The sequence below is a fragment of the Sapajus apella genome, unplaced genomic scaffold (genome assembly GCF_009761245.1).
Source record: "Sapajus apella isolate SASKATOON/1434 unplaced genomic scaffold, GSC_monkey_1.0 scaffold5, whole genome shotgun sequence".
NCBI lineage: Eukaryota > Metazoa > Chordata > Mammalia > Primates > Cebidae > Sapajus > Sapajus apella.
In genome coordinates this window covers 42,005,812-42,031,516 of record NW_022436945.1, presented here as the reverse complement: position 1 = coordinate 42,031,516, position 25,705 = coordinate 42,005,812, and the positions used below count along the sequence as shown (strand labels likewise).

Below are 25,705 nucleotides of genomic sequence, written 5' to 3'. Positions count from 1 at the left end.
GAAGTACTGTCAATATATCTTTTATGTTATTTTTACTACATAGATTTTTCCTAATTAAGTTTTTGTATTTTTTTCCCTTAAGATTTAACAATGTTTATATAAAAAGAAATTTCCTAGCAGACTACATACATGCTCAAGTACTGGAACTAAATCTGAACTACTTCAGTTTCTGATAGAATAAATGAATAAGTGTAACATACTAAGAAAAGTAGGTTGCTACCAAACCTTGATAGTAAAAAAAATAGGAAACTGGGATGGATTTAATTAACTGTTATTTATGTAAGAATTTGGAAAAGCTCACACTTTTAAGCTTTGCTTTTTTCTTTTTTTGAGACGGAGTCTCACTCCATCACCCATCTGGAGTACAGTGGCGCGATCTCGGGTCACTGCAACCTCTGCCTCCTGGGTTCAAGCCATTCTCCTACCTCAGCCTCCTGAGTAGCTGAAACTATAAGCATATGCCACCACGCCTGGCTAATTTTTTTGTATTTTTAGTAGAGATGGGGTTTCACTATGTTAGCCAGGCTGGTCTCGAACTCCTGACCTCAGGTGATCCACCCGCCTCAGCCTCCCAAGGTGCTAAGATTATAGGTGTGAGCCACCACTCCCGGCCCAAGCTTTGGTTTTCTTAAAATAAATAAATAAAAACCAAACATTCCAAACATACCAAAAAGTAATAACAACATGGTATGTTTGAGATAGCATAAACAGCTCAGTATGACTGGATGTAATGTACATCAGACCTTGTAGTTGGAGATGTCTGAAGAATCAGGCAGAAACTAATTATGATTACCCTGGACTAAAAGATGAAACTGACAGGAATAAAACCAGAGGCAGGGAGACCTAATGCAGGAATACATAAGAGACAATTAATGACTAAAATAAAACAGTGGTAGAGGATAGAACAGAAGAATTAAGTTTAAGAAGCATTTAGCGAGGAAAAATGACAGAACTTGGTGAGTGGTATGTGAAGGCAAGAGAAAGAGATCTAGAAAGACTATAGAATGTGCACTTGGGCAAATGTTGATGCTACCAACCAAAGGAGAGAATATAGGAGTTGAAACCAGAAGAGAACAAGTTCAGTATATGGCATATGAGCACAGAAAGACTACATCCAAGTGGAAATGCCCAGTGTGAACTTGGGTACATGGGTCTGGAGTTCAGCAGAGAAGTCTGAGCCAGAGAGAGATGGAGGACTCATCAACATATAGGAGTAATATTTTAAACCAAGACAGCAGACGAGGACACTTGAGGAGAGACACAGAAGAGGAGAAGGGGTCAAAAACAGAATCCAGGAAAAAAGTAATATTTCAGGGAGTGGACACATGAAAAAAAGCCAAAAAAATATGTTATAAGAGGCTTAAAAAAAAAAGAAAACTGGAAAAAAATGAAGTCATGGAAGAGTTTCAAAGAGGAGTTATCAATAATATCTAATACCATAGAGTAGGTCAAGAAAATAAAGGCTGTAAGAATCCTTTTGGATCTAGCAATTAATGTTATTGACGTCATTAACTAGACCAATTCAAATAGTGGGTGCGGAAGACAGACTACAATAGGTTAAGGAGTGAGCAAGAGGTGGAGAAACAGAGACAGAAATGGAGATATCAAGTAAGACAGTCTTTGGAGAAGTCTGCAAGGAGAGGGAGAAGGAATCCTCAAGAGGGAGAGGTAGTTAAGAGTTTTTTTAAAAGGGATGTTAGTTATGACAAGAGTAGTACCTCTTCATAGGATCGTTATGAAGATTAAACGAATTAATCCTTGCAAAGTGGTTATATATCTACTTGGTAAAGAAAAAAAGAACAATTGATTAAAGTAAGGTCCTAAGGAGAAAAGAGGAAATGGGGTCAAGAGCACAGGCAACTCAGCCTTAAGGAAAAAGAACAATACCCTGCCCACTAAGTCTTAAGACAGCCTGAGTACAAATATGGCTCATTTTAAAGGTAGAGATAGAAAGCTGAGACAAGGTGACATTCTCAGGAGATGAGTATTATAAGTTGGAAAGACAGTTTAAAAACAGCAAAACCTGGAATATGTGCTGAGAAAAACAGAATAAACTCAAGCAAAAAAAGACAAATAGCTGATAGGCAGCAGAGTAAGCTTAACTAAGATTGAGAACCACAATAAATTGGTGGCTTTAATCAGAATGGTCAAGCTGTTTTCTCCAAACACTTCAGCCACCTCACAGAGACGGTAAAAAACTTTCTGTTCATAAAGTACCCAGAATAAGTGAAAGTGTAATTATAAAATGTAAAATGCCAATAATACTAAACTCATGTGCATATTGGATATTTTCAACATCTCTTCATGAAGTAAGTTTTTTGGTTGACATTATGATTTCCTTTCTTTTTTTTTTTTTTTTTTTTTTTTTTGAGAAAGAGTCTGTCATCACGCTGGAGTGCGATGTTGCGATCTGGGGTCATTATAACATCCGCCTCTCAGGTTCAAGTGATTCTCCTGCCTTAGCCTCCAGAGTAGCTGGGATTACAAGTACATGCCACAACCCCGGCTAACTTTTATCAGTAGAGATGGGGTTTCACCATGTTGCTCAGGCTGGTCTCGAACTCCTGACCTCAAGTGATCCACCCGCCTCGACCTCCCAAAGTACTGGGATTACAGGCATGAAACATCACGTCTGGCCAATTTCCTTTAACTCCATTTTTATCCAAATAATCTTCAAAACACTTTACAGACTTAGTTATACCAACATCTAAGTTACATCTATATATGTGTGTGCAGATCACTCATAAATAAAAATGCAGTCATACGCAGAAAATGAAAAACGTGTTACTCAATTAACCTTCAGGAAACATTAAGAAAACAAGCCTGTAATTATTCAAATGAAAATTGAGCCAAGACACCAATAGAAATTATGAAAAGACAAAACTTGCTATGGTTATAGTATAACTCTGCATCTATGAATTCTCCTGCTTCTTCAGAAAACTGTTGCATGAGGACTAGTGCTTGCAGAAAACACACAAAAAAATGGCAACACAAGAGTAACTTTCTGAGACTAGTGTTCAATATGACAAAATCTATAATAACAGTAGAAAAATAACAAAATAAAATTATAAAACATACCACACTTCAATAAAATATCTCCTGAGATGAAAAATGTAATATGGTTATAAGATTATATTTGGGGAGATAAATGATTCAACTAAAAGAAAAACCAAACAAAAAACTACTATTCACCTCAATGAATAGTGAAGGGAATGGACTAAGTAAGTGCTCTAAAACCACCTAAGCCATTCCAGCTATGAACTCTATTAACAAACCTGATGAAAAAGATAAAAGCTGTGTAAAAACTCAGCTTTGGTAATATCAAATATAACCCAATTCTATTTACAATCACAGTACACCTATCTCAATCCCTGCAATGCAAGTAAATAAAAATCCTACCTGCTTGCTATAATCTCTCACCCCACTTTCCATCACTGCTAACTTTTCCTGTAGCTGGTGCACTTCCTGTTGAAGTTCTTGAATCCTGAAAAGCACTTTAAATTAATGCCAATATACTTTTGTGAAGAAATACAAAATAACAAGAAATGAAACTAGATGTGTTCCCTCATAAATTCTATACCTTCAGCTTCTCAAAGATGTAGAGCATATCGTGCCAAAGGGTTCCCAAATTAACATATAGTACATCATCATGGAGAGCTGGTTTGCAAGAATAGATTAAAAACTGAGTAGTAAATAATTTGAAACTCAGATACATCATGCAAGACACACCTCACTATTGCATTTGATCCCCAGGAAAATGCTTTGAGGCACTGCTGCCAATTCTTAAGTTAAGAAAACTGGGAGTTTACTCCGAAATTTACAGGCTTAGTAAGTGAAATAAGAAACTACAATGTGTTTTCTGACCCTAACTAACCCTCTATTATCTAATACTACTTTGAAACCCTGGAGAGAAAGATCATGTGTAACTACAGCAAAAAACCTATTCCTTCTGGAACTTATTAATTCTAACAGAATCAAGATTTTGTCCAAATTAGTTGTACAGGTACAATACGACACAATTCATTTTCATATTGGAAGGACAAAGTCTGAAGCCAGGTCTGGTTGTTTTTTTTTTTTTTTGAGACAGAGTCTCTCTTCATCACCTAGGCTAGAACCCAGTGGCCCGATCACAGCTCACTACAGCCTCAACCTCTACAGCTCCATCAATCCTCCCACCTCAGCCTCCCGAGTACCTGGAACCACAGGCACATGCCACCACACTTGGCTAATTTTTACATGTTTTGTAGAGACAGTTTTTCCAAGTTGCCAAAGCTGGTCTTGAACTCCTGGGCTTAAGCAATCCTCCCGACTCAGCCTCCTAAAGTGCTGGGATTACAGGCGTAACCACAGCACTTCCAGCCCCAGGTCTGCTTTTGAAAGATTTTCCATGGGGTGGAGTAAATGAGGCTATATAATGGCCTGTACCTGCTGTTACTGGAACCAACATTTTATATTAATCTAGGTTTAAGAGAAGAGTATGTATGCAACTGACTCATATAAATGCATGAATGACTCTGACTACAAACAAAATGTGCATATATGAATTAAATAGGACAATTGAAAGAGACTAATGTCACTTATGCACCCTAAATAATAATAACACACTGTCTGAGAAGTCTCAGATTATAAGAACAAAATACTTCCCTGTTAAGGTCAAATAACTATATAAAAATATTGGCCAAACATGGTGGCTCATGCCTGTAATCTCAGCACTTTGGGAGGTCAGGGCAGGTGGATCACTTGAGGTCAAGTGATCCTGGTTAACATGGTAAAACCTCGTCTCTACTAAAAATATAAAAAATTAGCCAGACACGGTGGCAGGTGCCTATTGTCCCAGCTACTCAGGAAGTTGAGACAGGAAAATCGCTTGAACCCAAGAGGCAGAAGTTGCAGTGAGCCAAGATCATGCCACTGTACTCCAGCCTGGGCAACAGAGTGAGACTCTGTTTCAGGAAAAAAAAAATATTGTGTGACAACTGAGTGAAGAGATCTTCATCAGTAGCTTAACAAGGTCTCACTCTGTCTCCCAGGCTGGAGTGCGGTGGTCCAATCTCAGTTCACTGCAACCTCTGCCTCCTAAGCTCAAATGATCTGCCTCCTAAGTAGCTGGGTCTATAGGTGTATGCCACCATGCTTGGCTAATTTTTAAATTTTCTGTAGAGACAAGGTCTCACTACAGTGCCCAGGCTGGTCTCAAACTCATGGGTTCAAGCAATTCTCCCGCCTTGGCTTCCCAAAGTGCTGGCTGGTCTCAAACTCATGGGTTAAGCAATCCTCCTGCCTTGGCTTCCCAAAGTGCTGGGATGACAGGTGTGAGCCACTGCACCTGGTCCCAATGCACTCTTTAAGATTGATCTATTGAGATTAATTACCCCCCCCAACATTCTCTGCATTATTAAAAAAAATAAAAAGCTACCTGCATAAACTATTTCCATAAGTGTATTCCATAGTTTCAAATGCTTCTCCAGCTATTACCATGGAGGTTAGTGCTCATCCATTCCTTTGAGCCTCTTATAATTATCTGAATTGCATTTTGTGAACTTCTCTTGTCTCATCTCTAGTACTGGGCTACAAGCTTCTCAAAAGCAAAAACACCCATCTTCTCCAAACCTTTATATCATCAGAACACTTACACAGTGCCTTGCCTAGGAGGCTTAATAAAGTTTCAATTAAATGGAATTTACATCTGATGCAAATGTAAGGAAATATAAACACAGAGCTAGAGAAACCATTAAAAAAAGTGAATTTCAAAGCCAGTTACAAATCTCTTCATATTTAACTGGCATTTGACATAAATCTGAAGTAATAAAGATTCCTGTAAAAGATATCTCTTACTTGGAGATGACACAAAATGTCAAAGCAGCTCTACTGAAACAAGTCCTTGAGGGCATTAAATTATTTTTAAGCCAGTAAGAACAGAAACCTTAGATCTATGATCTATTTGATCAAAGTTTCAAAACAAGTAAAAACATTTTATATCAATCTGAAAGCATTTACTGAGTGCCTGGGCAAAGTTCTGTGCTAGACACTGGAGAGACAATAGTTAACAAGACAAAAAGCGTTCCCATCAAGAAACGTACAGCTAATTAATTGAGTGCTCAATTAACTCAATCCAACAAAGAATTATTTAATGCACCTGTTATCAGCCACTTGCAGGAGGTCTGCAATGTAAGGGTCATCTGGTTGCGGAACTGGATATGAACTGACTTCAGAGGGAGGAACCGGTTCATCAATTTGCATACGCTGGCGCCTGAAAGCAATACTTCTTTTTTTGCCACCTAAAAAGAATGAGTGTCTTAAAAAATTAAGAAGAAAACAAAACCATGTCTTAGAATTAAATATTCCAGGTTAGCCTTTTGGTTATAAAGTGTGTCTGCAGTTCATATTACATATTGATAAAATATTTTCTCCATCAATATGTAAATATCCACTCCAATCTTTAACTAAACAATGCATGCCTAAAAACCTCAACAAGACCCGGTTTTCAAACAAGTTTTATATGCCTGCATGCTTGGCATATATGACCAGGCTTATTATGTTTGTCCACTAGATGGGGATCAGACTTTGGCAAGTTTAAAAGCAGAATGTGCCTGTGGTGTTCACTATTATGAGCTCGAGAAATTATCACTAGCAGAAAACTGGCAGTGAGAACTAAAACATACGTGCTTATTAAGTAATATCAACATAGCAGATAACTGAAATTATAAGTAGCAAAGTTAGACTATAATGAATGGAATGTCATTTGTAATATAAAGCTGTGCTATAATCTGAATTAGGAGGGGATGTTTTCTTAATCATTACAAATAGTAGGACTAAATTTTCTTGTGGCTAGATTTATCTTATCTTGGCCAAAATACATGGATAATTTATCTTTTTAAGGATTTTGCCAAGATTAGAAATGTATTTGAAAAACTAGCAGATTGCCGGGCGCGGTGGCTCAAGCCTGTAATCCCAGCACTTTGGGAGGCCGAGGCGGGTGGATCACGAGGTCAAGAGATCGAGACCATCCTGGTCAACATGGTGAAACCCCGTCTCTACTAAAAATACAAAAAATTAGCTGGGCATGGTGGCGTGTGCCTGTAATCCCAGCTACTCAGGAGGCTGAGGCAGGAGAATTGCCTGAACCCAGGAGGTGGAGGTTGCAGTGAGCCGAGATCGCGCCATTGCACTCCAGCCTGGGTAACATGAGTGAAGCGCCGTCTCAAAAAAAAAAAAAGAAAAACTAGCAGATCCTTGTGAAGAACAAACGTAATACACAATTTTGTCTCATTAAAATTCTAACAAATTTTGTATACTCCTACCTCAGTTTTTCTTTGTTTGTTTTTGAGATGGAATCTTGCTCTGTTGCCCAGGCTGGAGTGCAGTGGCGTGATCTCAGCTCACTACAAGCTCTGCCTCCCAAGCTCAAGCAATAACCCTGCCTCAGCATCCCAAGCAGTTGGGTCTACAGGTTTGCGCCACTACGCCCAACTAATTTTTGTATTTTTAGTAGAGACAGGGTTTCACTATGTTGGCCAAGCTGGTCTTGAAACCCTGACCTCATGATCTGCCAGCCTCGGCCTTCCAAAGTGCTGGTATTACAGGTGTGAGCCACCATGCCCGGCCCCTCCTACCTCTTGTTTTAAGGATGAGAAAACTGGGCCAAAAGTATTTAATTAACCTGTTTGACCTGAACAAAGCTAACCACTTGCTTCTTTCTTTACCTCCTGGTTTTCCTCCTTGGTAGCTCCTCACTTTCTTTCAAAAATCATCTTCTTCTACCACTCCCTTAAATACCAATTCCCGTAGTCTGACTTTGGGTCTCCTCTTTTCCCAGTCTACATGGTTTCACTAGGTAATTCTTACTACACCCATAGTTTCAATTACCATGAGACTCCAATGACTCTCAAGTTTGCATCTCCACCCAGGCCTACACTTTTGAGAACAGATCTACATATCCCGCAGTGTTTACCAAAAATTTAGACATGAATGTCTTGTGGGTATAGCATACTCCACACATCCTAAAGTAGACTCCTGCTCTGCTTCCCAAATTCTCTAACTTAAGAAATAGTATCATCCTCCACCTACTCATTCACTCGAAAGAGAAGTCTGAGAATTCCTGTACTTTCCAAATCTACATTTAGTCACCATATTGATTACACATCTTGAATGTCTCGGGAGTCTATCCCATTCTTTCCTCAGGAAACCTGATTATCCTTTTTTTTTTTTTTTTTTTGCCTTAATCTTCTAGTAACTTCCAAGGTTGACTCCCACTTTTCTCCATCTCTTCTGCTTTTGGCTCACAGTCCCAGTGCTCAGCTCATTTCCTACACTAACTCATGCTCCTCTGAGTCTTCCCCCACCCTGGCTTCACAGTTCTAATTTGTCCACTCTCAGAAGTCTCCTCTTCACTCAGCTTCAGGCACAAAATAACATGACACTTTGGCCTTTGTCATCACTCAGAACTCTGATGGCTTCTAGTTCTTCAACTTCAAAATTCCATTCTGACTGCAATCTTCACAGCAACCAAATTACTTTTGGTCCTCACCATGCTCCTTAATCTCTCCACCTTGACCTAGTCTCATAATCCAGCAGCCTCCTGTGACTTACTTACTTCCATAATTTTGATCCCATGGTTCAGATTCTTAATGATTTTGTCACTAATATTGGAGATTCTTCCACCAACCCATACCTGCTGAACAATCACCAACTCTGGATATGACCCATCATTTCTTTTTCTTTTTTCGAGACAGTCTCACTCTGTCATCCAGGCTGGAGTGCAGTGGTGCAATCTCAGCTCACTGCAAACTCTGCCTCCCAGGCTCAAGCAATCCTCCCACCTCAGTCTCCCAAGTAGCTGAAACTATAGAGGCTTGTGCCACCATGCCCAGCTAATTATTGTATTTTTGGTAGAGATGGGGTTTCACCATGTTCCCACACTGGTGTTCAACTCTTGGGTTCAAATGATCTGCCTACTTCGGCCTCTCAAAGTGCTAGGATTACAGGTGTGAGCCATCGCATCTGGCCCCATCATTTCTTTTTCTTGCTCTATAACTACTAAGCATAATGCTAAAAATAATAAACTAAGAAGGTATATAATTTCCAAATTCTTTAATGAGTATGGATTACTTTTACAACTAAAATAATAATGGTAATAGTAAAAGAAAAAAGAATTTAAAATATTGATTAGTGAAAGCTCTGGGCATTAGAGTACTTGTAACTAAGTAGCTAATACTACATACATTTCTAAGCATATGTATAAACTACTACCTGGATCATTAGAAATAAGCCAAGAAGTATATGGCATATTCAATATATATTTTCAAACACTAAAGTCTAAGCATGAAAATCTAATCCGAGTCCTATTTTAGTCAATGGTTTTAATATCTTTAAAAGATCAAATGTGTACAATGTGTCTTGAGAAGGAATCAATTTACCTGGAGTTTGTACTACAGCATGCAAATTCTTTTCTTGAAGTTGTTGAATTCTTTCATTCTTAGCTTTGCTCTCTTTCTCCAATAGTTTGAGTTTATGAACATACTGGTTATTCAGAAATTTCAGATCAGATGTTTCACGTGCACACTTCTTCAATGAAGTTTTCAACTCTTATAAGGAAAAAGATTCAAAGACCATTTTAAAGGTCAAGAAATCCATGAAGTTTTTTCATTTCACAAAATACAAAAAGTCATATCTACTTAAAAGTCTCCATCTGCTTCTTATGAATGCTTTTTTTTGGGGGGATGGAGTTTCGCTTCTTACCCAGGCTGGAGTGCAATGGCGCAACCTCGGCTCACCACAACCTCCGCCTCCTGGGTTCAGGCAATTCTCCTGCCTCAGCCTCCTAAGTAGCTGGGATTACAGGCACATGCCACCATGCCCAGCTAATTTTTTTGTATTTTTAGTAGAGACGGGGTTTCACCGTATTGACCAGGATGGTCTCGATCTCTTGACCTCGTGATCCACCCACCTCGGCCTCCCAAAGGGCTGGGATTACAGGCGTGAGCCACCGCGCCCGGCCATGAATGCTTTAACTGAAGCTTATTATTTCTTCTACTATCTAAGCACAAAAAGAAATATTCATTTTTCAGCTACTGTTGAGCCTAATGTACATCACAACTTTTGCTCCAATAAATTGGGTCTGAAGCTAAAGGATTTTTAATTCACACCATGTATTAGATAAAATTTTCTACTGAATATAAGAATAATTCACACTAAGATAACCATATAATTACCTTTTCCCTACTACCTTTGAAATCATCCTATTCTACTTGACAGCTCAAAGACTGACTGTAAAACAGCATGATACATGGTTTTCACCTCATTTACTACTTTTATTTTCAGTAAGGGAAAAACAAAAGTTGTTTCAAGAACATTTCTTCAATTCCAATTTAATATTCTCTATGGCAATTTTAATTCTAAAAATCTAATCCACGTACAGTGAAGACTATCATAGCTATAGAATGCACATTTATTTTTCATCTCAGGAACTCTTCAACATACCCCACAGTATTTCAGGAGATATTAGCAGAAGGACTATCAAATTTTCTTTCTTTTTTTTTTTTTTTTTTTTTTTTTTTTTGAGACAGAGTATTGCTCTGTTGCCAGGCTGGGGTGCAGTGGTGTGGTCTTGGCTCACCGCAACCTCTACCTCCCAGGATCAAGCAATTCTCCTGCCTCCGCCTCCCGAGTAGCTGGGATTACAGGTGTGCACAACCAAGCCCGGTCTTTTTTTGAGACAAGTTTTCATTATGTTGCCAAGGCTGGTCTCAAATTCCTGGGCACAAGCAATCCTCCCACCTCAGACTCCCGAGTAGCTGGGATTACAGGCACACAGCATCCAGCTGCAGAACTACCATATTTTCTAATTGATCGCTTTAAAATGAGACATTAGCCTTTCCTTCATATAAAACAAAAAGGACAAAGACATTGCATTTTAAAAATTACCAAATTTTCACTTACCTTTCATGTGTTGGTCTGAATGTTCTCTCAGTTTCATTAACTCTAGGTACAATTCATTATTTTCTCTACTCAATCTTGCATTTTCAAGTTTATAGGGTTCCAAAACAAAATCAAAATTGGCACTGTCTTTTTCAGCTTTCACAGCAGATAATTTTGATTGCCGAAGGCTCTCTGTTGTATGAACTAAGTCACTAAAAGAACAGAAAATTTAAATACCAGGAAACATTTCATTAACTTTCTAACAACTAAAAACATTTCTAAAGAGTCATGTGCCACATAATAACATTTTGGTCAACAACAGACCACATACAGGAAGGACAGTAGTCCTATAAAATTTATAACAGGGGGAGCTGAAAAATTTCTATTGCCTCATGAGATCCTGGCCATTGTAACACTGTAGCACAGCATAATATCTTTTCTATGATTACCTATGTTCAGATACACAAATAGGTACCACTGCGTTATAGCTGCCTATAATATTCAGTGTAGTAACACGCTGTGCAGCTTTGTAGCCTAAGAGCCATAGGATACATACCATATAGCCTAGGTTTGTGGTAGGCTAAACTATCTAGATTTGTGTAAGCACACCCTATGATGTTGGTACAATGACAAAATAACCTAATGAACGACACATTTCTCAGAACCTATATCCGTCATGAAGCTATGCATGACTGTATTTGAAGACCAGTGAAGCAGACACAGAACTTAAGGGGGGAAAAAAGAACTTAAGGGAAAATTGTCTCTCAACTATATCAGATACCCAAAAAACTATAATTCTATTCACAGAGAAAACCCTCAGAAACGTTTACTTTGAACAGTACAGCATGAGTGGTGACCTTTAGAGTTCTGCAATGTGGAAGGCCTGGACTGAGGACAGTGAAAAAACAGATGAGCTTCAGATGGTTTAAAGCCTTTTAGAAAATCTACCCTTTTATTTACTGAAGCATGAAGTTCAATCAGAAATAAGGTAAGTGGATTAGGAATCTTAAAACTGTATTTTTGTCTTTACCTGAAAAGTTTTTCTACCAAAGGTAAACATTCCACTGTCAGAGTCTGGCGGTATCCCAGCTGATCCAGTCTTTTTCTAATATTAATATACTTTCTTTCTACAGCTGTAGTCATCTTGTCTTCCAAATAAGTTGTATTCACTTCCAAAAATTAAAGTCCTGAGAGAAAATAATAAAATATCGTTATATTATAGCTATAATTGTTGTTTCACAATAAGGAGATAAAATTCTTTTAATATGAAGCAATTATTTTTTGTTTTTCTTCAGGTAGGTAGCCTTGTAGAAAATTCAGATTTAAAATCGATGCTTATGATATTCCTGTTGCTGGATTAAAATAAATATTTCTTCATACAACTAAATGTTAAAGTTAAAACAATAAAGCTTCCAGGAGAAAACAAAGATTTTTCCTAAGCCTGAAGTAGGCAGAGAATTCTTGGAGAGGCCTCTTTTAAAAGCACTAAACATAAAAGATAAATTTGATAAATTAGACTTCATCAAAATTTAAAATGTCTGCCCATCAAAATACTCAATTAAGAAAATAAGGCAAACCAAAGAGTGGGAAAAAATATTCACAATATCTGACAAAGAATTTGTAGAGAGAATATAAAAGGAACTCTTATAGCTCAATAATAAGACAAACATCCCGATAATAACATTAATTTGGGCTAAAACTAAAATTTTGTTGTGCTAAAGACTTGAACAGACATCTCGCATAGGTGTCTGAACGGGAATAATCATATGAAAAGGTGCTCAACAGTAGTCATCACAGAAATACAAATTAAAACGACAAGGTACAATTTCTCCCAAACTAGAATGACTAAAATTATAAGGACCGGCAATAGCAAATGTCACAAAGATCTACAGCAACTAGAATCTTCACACATTGCTGACAGGAGTATAAAATCACTTTGGAAAAAGTCTGGCAGTTTTTTATAAAGTTAAACACACTTCTAGGCTGTAACCCTATGATTCTATTCCCAGGTATTTATGGAAATAAAAAATATCCACAAAAAGACTCTACAAGAATGTTCACAAGAGCTTTACTCATAGTAGACCCAAACTGGAAACAACCTAAACCCCCATCAACAGCAGAAAGGATAAACTATATTTACACAATGCAATACTAAGGGATAAAAGGAACTACTGATACAAATCAACAGTATAAATCAATCTCAGAAACATTATTTGAGCAAAAGAAACCAGGCATACACTGTATGACTCCATATACATGAAGTTGATGAACAAGTAAAATTAAACTATGGGGACAGATATTAAAACAGTAGTTGCCTGGGGAAGTGAAGCGGTTGCGATTGTCAGAGTTAAGAGAGAACCTTTTAGGGTAATGAAAATATTACATTGATTGGGGTAGTGATTACACAGGTGTATTTACATTTACAGAATGTTCTTTTCAAATAGTACACTTAAGATCTATGCGTTTCACCATGTCAATTTCACTTCAATTAAAAAAAAAAAGACACAAGTGCCTCTGTACAAGTCTGTCCTTGTCTTTTTTTTAATATTTATGAATATATTCCTATCAATCTGCCCTAAAATGGACTTTTCCAAAGATCATTTCTTTTTTATATATATTTTAATTTTTACCTTTTTTAGAGACAGGGTCTTGCTATGTTGCCCAGGCTGGTCTCCAACTCTTCAGTTCATGCTATTCTCCACCTCTGCTTCCCAAAGTGCTAGGTTTACAGGTGTGAGCCAATACACTCAGCCCAAAGATAATTTCTTTAGAAACTTCGCTCTTTTCTAACCTTTGCTAACTGTAGTCATGACAGTCATAATTCTAATCCAAGTAAAAATTTTGTTTTATATCGGTTGTTCTCCACAATATATAAAAAATACATTACATGCATGAGCCTACATGTAAAAGTCAAACCCCACAGCTACCCTGGGAGGGAGAAAGATCAATGATATCATCCCTACTTAACTCTTCCAAAACCACGGGGCCTCAAGAAAGTAACTATTCCACAACCACGGGGTCACAAAGTAGGTGGGCGGTCATCAGAGACCAGGTCTTCTAAGTCCCGGCCCAGCACCCTGGTTTCTGTACCATGCTGCCTCAACTTACCAGATCACTTTTAAATTAGTCGTTCTCTTTGGCTACTCCTTTCTATAAATTTTTCTCCTTGCTCTTGTTAACTTTTTCTAAATGGCTTCCTCATGGATTTCCTAGGTTCCTTCCACAAGAGACACCTAAGTGATGCAGGGTTTTCAGGGAAATTCCCTCAGACATCAGAAATACACCTGACAAATTCAGATGCATTACTAGCAGGTTGTAAACTTGCAGGGCGTGCACCACTCAAACATTTCCCCTCTTTGCTACCAAGTCCAGTTACCCAGAGATAATACCGCCTCATATCCTGCTTTGGCAGGGAGAGAATGAGAATAAATATGAATCAATAAATAATAACCAGGGCCTCAGGACAGATTAAAATCCTTCCAGACAAAAACATGTTAGGCCGTCCTCACCCATGCACTATTGTCCTCCCACATAATCCCCATCCAGACATGGAGGCTATACTCTTTTAAGTTTCCAGAGAAGAAACATAAAAGGTTAGGTTTGGGGGGGAAATCCCCCATACATATATGTGTAGAAGTATTCATCTACTTAACTCTGGGGGTTGACGTCTGAAAACCAGTACATTTAATTTTTACAAAAACATTGCTGGGTGCATGTACGTGTGCATAGGAGCTAAAAACATAAACAAGAAATCCCAAACGACAACAAAGGACAACCCGTTAGCTGTGGTTATCTCGGAGTCCTCCCTTACTGAACTCAAAGGTTGAAAAGCCGTGGTGATGCTTCAAAGGAGCTGGGCAAAGATTAATTAAAAGCTGTCGTTCTATGCTTTGGGACATTTTTGTTACAAAGAGGGTGGGTGATTGTTACGCTGACAGGGCATTTTAATGTTTAAATCGATCCATTGGTCAACAGCAAATCTGTCTGCACGGCCTACACTGACGCTCCGGGACTAGCCGGGCCCAAGCTCTCCCCCGGCCAATCTCCGGTTTGCAACTTTACCGTCGGGTGTTGACGGGAAACTGGTGTGGAAGCGGGGCCGGTGCGAAGAGTCCCCGCGCCCCTCCCCGGCAGGTCGGGCCCGGTCTAGCCCCACTTCCTCCGGCGGCCGCGCGGCCTCCCGGCAGCGCCCAAACCCGGCCCGCGGGGACCTCCCGGAAGGCAAAGGCGCCGCCACTACCGCCGCCGCCGGCGCCCTCGCTTCCGCGGCCGGACTCACCGGCAGCTACAGCCGCCGTTCCCTCCGCCTCCAGCCGCATGGCCCTCGGGTATCGAGTCCCCCACTAGCTCCTTCCGCCCAGCCGCGGGCTCCGGCGCTAGAACAGTTTGAAAATGGCGCGGAGGGACGATCGCGGCCGACACGGAGGAGGCGCCGCGGTTGCCTCGGTAACGGGAGCGGCGGACGATGCGCGGCGCGCGGCGGGGACGCGCGCGGCGACCGTGGCGGCGCCCTGGTGCCCGGAAATGCAACGCCCGGACACAGCGAGGCCACGGCGCCCCCTGGAGGTCGGTGCTCGCGGCCGGCAAACGCCACACCTCAGCTGAAGCCTGAGCCATTCTCTTCTGTCAGCCAGATGTGTGGATCTCCTACTGTGTGCGGGGCGAAAACGCCGCCCCATTACTGGTTCCTGCGGCGGAGTAGCCTTCACCTGCAAGGTGAACACCTGCTCACCACGTAATCCCCAAACGCAGATATCAAATTGTCCCTGCAACTTTGCCTGACAACCACCCAATGCAATTAATTGTCCCACAATCGTATCTCCCTGAGGCTCTGTGTAGAACCATAGAATGCATACATCAAAACACAGTCATTTGTTGATCTGTCTCTCCCTGCCGCCCTCAACTGTGAATTCCTTGAGTCAGAGACTATTTTACTCAGCAAAACATTTGTCAGTGGAAATAAATTGTTTATAGGGCACGCACAGATGGAAAACATCTAGTAAAACCCTAAAATTCCCTTTCACTTCTGAAAATTTCCCAGATGATCAGGAGTTCCATTCTTTCCTGTTTACTTTTCTTCCAAGTAGGCCTTCTGAGACAGGAGAATAGGGAAGGAAGTCAGAAGACTGGCCAGCGGCCCCTTCTCAGGAAAACAAGTCTCCACCTGACAGGGAAGCTGAAGCAATTAACCAACCCTTTCTGCAGTAAACGAATCTGGTATAAGCTGGAATGGGACAATCCCTGAAAGAGGAGTATGCACATTCGGGGCAAAATGTGTCCTTAGGATAACCTTTTATTATAATAAGCTCCTTAAAGCTCATACATACGAAATGCATATCATACATACACTTAAAATTATGGCAAACATGCGCAGGCGCACTAAGAGAGAAAAACAGGAAAACGGGTATGACAATTACAGGAAATCCCCTCCCTAAGAGTTACGGAAGAGTAGGACGTGAGTATAAAAGAACAAACGCTATATTAATCCAGGGCCGGTACCACCAGAAGATCAGCTCGTTCCTCTCTCTGGAACATCCTTTGCCTAATAAATCTTGCAGGGTGGTTATTAGTGTGTTTCATCCAATTCTTTGTTCATAACACCAAGAACCTGAAACTCCAACTTCCAATCCAGTAACATTTTGGTGAGCCCGTCAAGAGGTAAGCCCAGAAGAACTGGGAGTTTTTATTTTCTTTCTTTTTTGCCTCAGCTCTTTTGCTTTGGTTTAAAGATGCCTTTTGCTGGCATGGGTTGGGTAGTTAATAGCCAAAAAGGCGCCGGACACTTGAAGACTCCGGTCACAAGATAATCTGATTGGGGAATGGGGCAAATAGGTCCCATGGGGTGTAAGATCAATCCCTGCAATGGTGAAGTGTATTTTTGTGTGGCTATAATATTACATTATTTGCTGCTTGTTTTAATTTTTTTTCTTTTCTTCTTTTGTGTTGGGATAACATGTTTAGACCAACTAGAGATATACTCCAAACCCAAAGGGCCAGGACAATAGATAACTGACTATGGAGAGCACAAGGGCTAGCATGAGCCCGACGATTAGGGCCTACCACCTGGATAAGGAGAATACCCTGCTACTTCTGTGAGGGACCAGATCTAGATTGTTTTAGTTTAGTGGATCTGGTGCTAAAAGAAAACTCCTGGTGGAGGCTCTTGGATCATTGCATAAATTGCGCAGTGGATCCATGGGGAAATCACTGTGCCTGGTTTATCTCACATTGTCAGAGGGCATTCTGCTTCCTTATTGAGAGGCCAGTCTCTCAAATTTAAACTAGGCAGTCTGCAATTACTGGCCCTTCAAACTATAATTACTACAATAGTTAAGGAAACCATTTGGAAAGAAACTGTTTTGGCCAGCTTCAGGGGTGCTAAAAGCCAAAGGTTAAACCCAGGAACTAAAGGGAAACTTATCATAGATCACCAATTATGGCCGGATTCTTCTTCAAGTGGCACTGGTGCCCACCTAAGGCTAGAGAAGTCTAGCACTCAGAAGACATGTCCATTTGGGGGATACCCCAATGGACCAAAATTACAGTCCAGATCCCTCAAAAGGGGACACCCTGAAGGGAGACTCTAGATGTAAACTCATGAACCTGTGAGACTCCCTTCTTCTTTTTTTTTTTTTTTGAGACAGAGTCTCACTCCGTCACCCAGGTTGGAGTGCACTGGCACGATCTCGGCTCACTGCAACCTCTGCCTCCTCAGTTCAAGCGATTCTCCTGCCTCAGCCTCCCGAGTAGCTGGGACTACAGGCACATGCCACCACGCCCGGCTAATTTTTTTTTTTTAGTAGAGTTGGGGTTTCACTGTGTTAGCCAGAATGGTCTCGATCTCCTGACCTGGTGATCCGCCCGCCTCGGCCTCCCGAGGTGCTGGGATTACAGGCATGAGCCACCATGCCTGGCCGAGACTCCCTTCTTCATTTCCACAGATTAGTCATGAGAACCACTCCTTCAGTCCTGCCTGACTCCCCTCTCAGCTGCATCCTCAATAATTAGAATCAGTTTGACCCTGAAAACCTATGAAAGAAATGCCTAATATTTTATTGTAACACAATTTGGCCTCAATTTCAGCTAGGGAGTCAAGAGCAATGGCCATTCAATGGAAGTCTGAATGATGACACCATCCTCCAATTAAATCTATTTTGTAAGAGACAAGGCAAATGATCCGAGATACCATATGTGCAAGCCTTCATTGCCCTATATCTAAAAAGCCCTCCATTTTCAAAGTCCCCAAAACTTCTCCACAGAAAGAAACTCCTAAAACTGAGCCGGATACTATAGATAACCCTCTCTTGCAAGGGGTACATATCTGTCAGGGCAAACAACAGCCACCTCCCTATAATCCAGGTCCAAATACATCCTAAGCTTCAAAACAATCACAAGAGTCAAGGGTCCTAGCAAACCCTTCCCATACTAGCTTAGGAACACCATATTCAATGATATCACCTGCCCTGTTACCTCTCTGAGAATTGGCAGGAACCGAGGGTCATAACAAGGTATAGGTACCCTTCTTAGTAACTGATATCCAACAATGTAAGGAAAAACTGTGCAGTTACTTAGAAAACCTTAAGAAATTTGCCGATGGGTTCCAGAGTTTGACTTTGACTTTCAACCTTTCTTGGAGAGACATGCAATTCATTTTGGCAACCTGTTGCACACTTCTGGAAAAGGAATGAGTTTTTGAGGCTGCTAGCCAGGACACTGATGAATTGTTTTGCATGTAGCCTGCAGGGCACCAGACTGGGAGCAGATATAGTCCCCACAACTGAACCCAACTGGAAATGTAATACCCCCATAAGAATGAATAATCGAACTAAATTTCTTGAGGCACCCATGAGGGGAATGAAAAAAGGAGTGCATTAAACTATGATAAGCTTAGGGAGATCACTCAGGGGAAAGAAGAGAATCCAGCCATGGTTTTTTGGGTTTTTGTTTTGTTTTGTTTTGTTTTTTGAGACAGAGTCTCGCTCTGTTGCCAGGCGCCAGGCTGGAGTGCAGTGGTGCGATCTCGGCTCACTGCAACCTCTGCCTCCTGAGTTCAAGCAATTCTCCTGCCTCAGCCTCCCAAGTAGCTGGGACTACAAGCGCGCCACCATGCCCAGCTAATTTTTGTATTTAAGTAGTGACGGGGTTTCACCATGTTGGCTAGGATTGTCTCAATCTCTTGACCTAGTGATCCGCCAGCCTAAGCCTCCCAAAGTGCTGGGATTACAGGCGTGAGCCACTGCGCCCGGCCCATGTTTTATAGTAGACTAGAAGAAGCCTTTGAAAAATATACAAACTTAGATCCTGCTTCTCCTGAAGGCAGGATATTAATGGCACAATATTTCACTAGTCAATCTACCCCAGACATTAGACGTAAGCTCCAGAAGCTGCAAATGGGACCACAGACTAATCAAAACCAGTTCCTTGACACCACCTTTATGGTGTACAACAATTGTGAACTGCAGGAAGGAAAAGGGGAGCAAAGTAAAAAAAAAAACAGCAAGCCAGAATTATGGCAGCTATCATTCATGATGCCCTGAATGCCCAAAAAGCATCCAAGAGAAACACAAAGGGCCACAAAGATAATGCTAGCAAAGACTCTTGCTTCAAGTGCAAAAAAAAGATGGGCATTGGGGAAAGGATCATACTAAGCTCCCACCGTGCCCTGTCATAAACATGAAGGCATCAGTCATGACCCTTGGCACTGGCAAATTGACTTCCCCTGCTCCCACCAAGGTGCTTAATTGGTCAAAACTCTGGCAGTCTAAAAGGAGGAGTTAGATGAAGACCGAAGTGGCCTGGAGCCTTCCTTACTGTCCCTGTCCAGGAATATCATCATTACTATTGAGCAGCCCTGGGTAACTCTGGATATCACGGGCACCCAAATTTAGTTTCTCTTTGATATAAGGGCAAATTACTCTGTCCTTACTGCATATGCAGGAAAACTTTCCTCCCAGTTCATGAATGTTATGGGAATGGAGGGGAAGCCAAAAAGATCCTTTACTCCTCCTTTAACTTGTCAATTTGAGAAGCAAATTTTCCAATAGGAGCTTCTAGTAATACCAAGCTGCCGAGTCCCCTCGTTGAAGGCAGAGGGCATGGTTAAAATAGAGGAATTACTACCATATGAACATTGCAGGATTGATGATGGTTGGGTAAGTAAAGTGTCCCAGACCACATTAACAAAAAGGTTAACCCACTAGCTTGGTATACCAGGAAACCAGGGAAAGCCAAAATGGCAAAGCCAGGCAAAATGCAGCTTAAAAAGACTCCAGCTATTTTCCGAACTGAAAATGATATCCAATTAAGCTGAAAGCCCATCATTCAAGAATTGCTAACTCATGAACTTTTAAAGCCTTGCAATTTTCCCTGCAATACTCCCATTTTACCCATCTTAACTTGAGGGGAATTTCAGCTAGTACAGGATCTCAGAACAATCAAGGAAGCTGTTATCCTCATCCATCCATTGGTGGCAGAACCATACACTGTCCTGGATCAGATGCCAGGGGATGCAAAATGGTTCTTGGTCCTAAACCTGAAAGATGCTTTCTTTTCCATTCCTCTGGCCCCAGAATTTCAGTACCTTTTTGCCTTTGAATGGGAAAATCCAGATACCAAAGAAAAATAATACACACGGACAGTGCTCCCTCAGGGCTTTCAGGATAGCCCCCATTTCCTTGCTTGAGCCCTGTAAATGGATCTAAGAGATTTACTATTGGAAAATGGAAACATACTTCAATATGTAGATAACCTTTTGTGTGTAGCCCAACCCAGGAAGCAACCGACTAAAATACTGTAAAAGTTTTGAATTTCATGGCAGACAGGGGATACAAAATGTCAAAGAAAAAATCTCAAATCACCCTCCAACAGGTCCAATATTTGGGTTGTATTCTAAACCCTTGGGCCCAGCAGATATCCCCAGAACAGGTACAAGTCATATGCAGTCTAGACCCCGTTATACTAAACAGCTTTATTCTTTTCTAGGAATGGTAGGGTTCTACAGGATATGGATACCAAATTCTGGGCTCATAGCAAAACCCCTTTATGAAACAATAAGGGGGCCATAAAATGAGTCAATGGAATGGACTCCAGAAGTGAGGGAAGCCTTTGTGAAGTTAAAACAGGCATTTAGCAAAGCCCCCATTCTTGTCATTCCGGACCTCACTAAGTCCTTTTCCTTGTATGTGGCAGAAGAGAAGGGCATGGATGTGGGGGTGCTAACCCCAAAATTAGGATCAGAACCCAGACAAACTGCCTATTTTTCAAAGAAATTGGATGTGTGGCCTTGGGATGGCCAAGCTGCCTGTGAGCAATAGCAGCTACTGCTATTTTAGTGGAAGAAGCCACTAAAATCACCGTAGGTCAACCACTAGAAGGTTTAACTCCACATCAGGTGAAATCAATCTTGGAAATAAACGGGCATATTTGGATAATGAGGAAAAGGTTAACCAAGTATGTGGCTATGCTCTTATACAATCCAGAGGTAATCCTTAAAACCTGTAATACCCTGAATTCAGCTCCATTGCTGCTGACAGGCTCAATATTTGGTCATTCATGTGAGCAGGTCATCACACATACACATGTAAGCCAATCTGACTTAAAAGATCAGTCACTTCCAGACTCAGAGGATGACTGGTTCACAGATGGCAACAGCTTTGTGTCAAATGGGACATGCCAGGCTGGATATGCAACAGTAAATGACAACACCATCACTGAAGTCCAGTCATTGTCCCGGGGCATGTCAGCACAAAAAGTTCAAATAATTGCTCGTATCTGAGCCCTAATGTCAGGTAAAGGAAAAAAGCTTAATATCTATATAGACCCTTAATATGCATTTTTTGTGGTGCCGGCTCATGCTACAATTTTGGAAAGAAAGAGGACTACTAACTAGAAAGCACTCACCCATAAAGCATGGGCCCGAAATTCTCCGGTTGTTGGAGGCAAAACACGTGCCAAAAGCTGTGACTATAATCCGCTGTAGAGGGCATCAAAAGGACTTAGCTCCTGTAGCACAAGGGAACAAAAAGGCTGACAGGGAAGCAAAAGCAGCAGCCGTCAAGGCACAATCTTTAGCACTGCTTCCCTTCTGTGATTCCCCGATAGAACCTGAATACATATCACGGGAGGAATGGGTTTTAAGGGAGCAAGGCGGACAGAAACAAGGATCTTGGTGGTATATGGGATCAAAAGTATATCTCCCTCAAACAGCCCAATGGAAGGTTATAAGAAACCCTGCACAACTCTTTACAGATGGGGAGAAATGCCACTCTGGCGATGGCAAACAGGCTCTTTATCAGGTGTAATTTAGCCTTAGTAGTTAAGCAGGTCTGTCAAGCCTGCTCACTGTGAGCATTTAACAATCCAGGAAACAGAATGCCTCCACTAATAGAACCAGTCCAAAGAACGGGGACTTATTCTGGGGAAGACTGGCATTTGGACTTTATCCATATGCCAGCTTGCAGAGGATACAAGTTTTTTACCAGTACTGATAGACACCTTTACAGGATAGGTTGACATTTACCCTACTAGAACAGAAAAGGCTAATGGAGTTGTAAAAGTCCTCTTAAAATAATAATTCCATAGTTTGGGTTACCCCAAAGCCTCTAGAGTGATAAAGGCCCATCCTTTGTTTCCCAAATAACTTAGGGAGTGGCTAAGGTGCTTGGAATTAAATACTATTTACATTCAGCATAGAGACCTCAATCCTCCAGGAAAGTAGAAAGAGCTAATCAAACTCTAAAATAGGCACTAGCTAAGCTATGGCAGGAAACGCCAGAAACGTTGGTCAGCTTACTACCCATACCCCTTTTGAGAATCCGTAACTCCCCAAGGGCAAAAGTAAATATGAGCCCATAGGAAATGCTGTACAGGAGACCCTTCTTAACTAATGATCTAATAACTAATCCAGAAACATCTGGGCTAATAAAATACCTAGTTAATCTGGGAAAATTTCAATAAGCATTACAAAGGTTCTGGACCGAAAGCCTCCCCATACCAGGAACTAACCAGCAATCCAAGATTAGGTCAGGAGATAGAGTACTTGTTAAAACAGGGAAAGAGAGTTCACCCTCTCATCAGCTACAACCCAAATGGAAGGGACCATTGTCAGGGGTGTTAACCACACCCTCTGCAGTTAATGTGTTAGGATTAAAAAGTTGGATACATCTTTCCAGGGTCAAGCCTGCAATACATAAAGCTCCAGACCTGGAACCTAAAGCTCCCATCAATCACTACACCTTTGAACCTGTGGAAGATCCGATGTACCTGTTTAAAAGACATTCAAAAGATAAGTAAATACTTACCAACTTTCCCTGGTGTCTTTGTTGCATAGTTACTGTGGGTTAAATAATCCTAGTTATTTATATATAATATTTATCATTTAACTACTTGCTTCCCCCTCAATGGATATACTTTTTATGTCCATAATCCTATTTTCACCAATATTGGGGGTCCAGCCCCAATACCAAGTGTTTAAACAGATTCAACAGTTAGCCACGCTAACTAACTTGACTTCCTGTTACATTTGTACCTCAGGGTCACTATCAGTTGAAGTTTTACCACTACCATTAGAAGATATAGTCAAGGTGAATGCCAGAGTCACTGTTGCCACCCAGTCAAAAGCTACATATCCCAATCCAGCTGCGGAAAGCTTATTCCAAACAGTCTTAGCTCAGACCATAAACCAAGAAACATCCCAAATTTAAATTTTACAAATGCCTCAAATCCTGTAAGGGTTTTTCACAACCTAACCTCAGAGAGCCAATTCCCAATTTGTTTTACTTCCCACCAAGTGAGTGGGACCTTTGTGGGATCCCTAAACAATTGTTCATATGAGGTCGTCCTCAGCTGGACAAATCAAGAGAAACATTATAATTCCTCAGAAACAAAAATCAATTCATATCGCAAACCAGGAAAACACCACCAATTCCTTCTCCTTAAGTATCCTGATCCAAGAAAACCTCAATATACAAGTAATACCAATACTTCCAATATTTCCACTGGTTGGAATACAGTTTTAATCAATAATTCATCTTTGCCTCTAGCTCAAGCTTTGGCTTGGGGGATCCAAAGATCATTCTTAAGATTCCACCCCAGCTTGTCTTTCCAGTCCAAGCTTACTGTGCAAGTTGGTGTGGCTGGAACACTTTTATGGGAACTCACTGGAACTTCCTCCAGTGGTTTAGGCCCACCTTTGGAACTAGCATCATGGGGATATAAGGTATCTTTGGACCCTGGGCAAGGATTGTATTTCATATGCGGAAATTCAGGGTACTTGAGTCTTCCAAGCCAATGGAAAGGGACTTGTGGCATTGCCGCTTTACTTCCAAGACTGTCTTATGCAAATGCTAGTACAAAATTCCCATTCCATATAAGACACAGCCATGCATCTGTAAAAAGGGCAGCTCCAGCGGTATTACATCCTTTGGCAACTGCAGTAACAGGACTTTTAGGAACCACACTCGGGTCCATTTCTCTTCACTTGTCTTCACAACAAACACAGGCTTTGGCAGAAATTACAACAGCTGTCCAAGAACAGCAACAACATATAGATTCCCTGGTGGGCATTGTCTTACAAAACAGGAGGAGGCTAGATCTCCTCACAGCTAATCAAACGGGATTATGCGTTTTTCGAAAAGAAGACTGTTGTTTCTATGTTAACTCCTCAGGCAAGATACTGGGACATCTGACTAAGGCAACTAATGTCATTACTAATTTAAGAACTGCAGAAAACACCCTAAATTCTGTTTAAACAATTGCAAACAGTTGGATAGCCCATTTTACAGGACCCTTAACTGTAATTCTTCTGTTGTTAATTTTTGGCCCTTACACTGTAAATTTGTTAACCAGATTTATTTCTTCCTGTTTAGAATCTATCAAGCTACAAATGGCTCTATTGCCTGAAGCCCCAGACATCATCATACAAGAAATAAGTCTAGACTTCCTAATTTCCTGCTGGATAGAGCAGGGTGAGAGTTCTGTGGTCCCCTGTTAGGTAGGGCCAACAGTCCCACTCAGCCGGAAGCAGCTATAGAAGAAAGAACTTCGACCCTCAGCAACCTGTAGAGATTTATGGAGACCACATCTCTCAGAGGGAATTGAGGCAGGAGAATAGGGAAGGAAGTCAGAAGATTAACCAGGAGCCCGTTCTCAGCAAAACAAGCATAAGGCACCACCTGCTAAGGAAATTGAAGCGATGAACCAATGCTTTCTGCAGTAAACATATCTGGTATAACCTGGAATGGGACAGTCACTGAAAGAGGAGCACGTGCATTAGGGGTAAAATGTGTCGTCAGGATAACATTTTATTATAATAAGCTACTTAAAGCCCATACGTATAGAATGCATATCATACATACACTTAAAATTATGGAATGGCAGGCATGCGCAGGTGCACTAAGAGAGAAAAACAACAAGAACACTGATATTTCAATTATAGGCAACCCCCTCCCTACAAGTTAAGCAAGAGTAGCAAGGCGGTATAAACGAACAAAGGCTATGTTAACCCAAGGCTGATACCACTCGTGGACCAGCCCATTCCTCTCTCTGGAACATTCTTTACTTAATAAATCTTGCGGGGTCATTATTTGTGTGTCTCCTCCAATTCTTTGTTTGCAATACCAAGAACGTGGAACTCCAACTTCCAATCTGGTAACGCTTCCACTCTAAAAAGGTGCTTACTCTTTGTATGTCATGTAGCTGCTCTACTTGTTGTACCCATTCATCCATTAATGTTTCCACTTTCTGTGCCTCCTCTGTTTTTCTCATGCCTTAATGAGTTGTTTTATGGAAT

General features: G+C 40.9%; 2 protein-coding genes across 7 annotated transcripts in view; one reads left to right on the top strand and one right to left on the bottom strand.

Moving 5' to 3' along the window:
• Positions 1-15,384, bottom strand: part of CEP135 (centrosomal protein 135) — a 79,204-nt gene extending 63,820 nt beyond the window's left edge. The window contains exons 1-7 of one of the 6 annotated variants that reach the window (XM_032274263.1): positions 15,197-15,285; positions 14,026-14,150; positions 11,948-12,104; positions 10,939-11,129; positions 9,417-9,584; positions 6,137-6,278; positions 3,400-3,484 (exon numbers count right to left, since the gene is read on the bottom strand). In XM_032274263.1, coding sequence (XP_032130154.1) covers positions 3,400-3,484; positions 6,137-6,278; positions 9,417-9,584; positions 10,939-11,129; positions 11,948-12,060 — 699 coding nt within the window. In that variant the 5' untranslated portion in view covers positions 12,061-12,104; positions 14,026-14,150; positions 15,197-15,285. The other 5 variants (XM_032274261.1, XM_032274265.1, XM_032274264.1 and 2 more) reach the window with 5 other exon arrangements.
• On the top strand, positions 13,726-25,498 carry LOC116545661 (nascent polypeptide-associated complex subunit alpha, muscle-specific form-like). Its single transcript, XM_032272202.1, has 3 exons — positions 13,726-13,749; positions 14,934-16,575; positions 23,088-25,498. The coding sequence occupies exons 1-2, from the start codon at positions 13,726-13,728 to the stop codon at positions 15,654-15,656; spliced, it is 747 nt and encodes a 248-aa protein (XP_032128093.1). The 3' UTR covers positions 15,657-16,575; positions 23,088-25,498.
• The last annotated feature ends 207 nt before the right edge of the window (positions 25,499-25,705 follow it).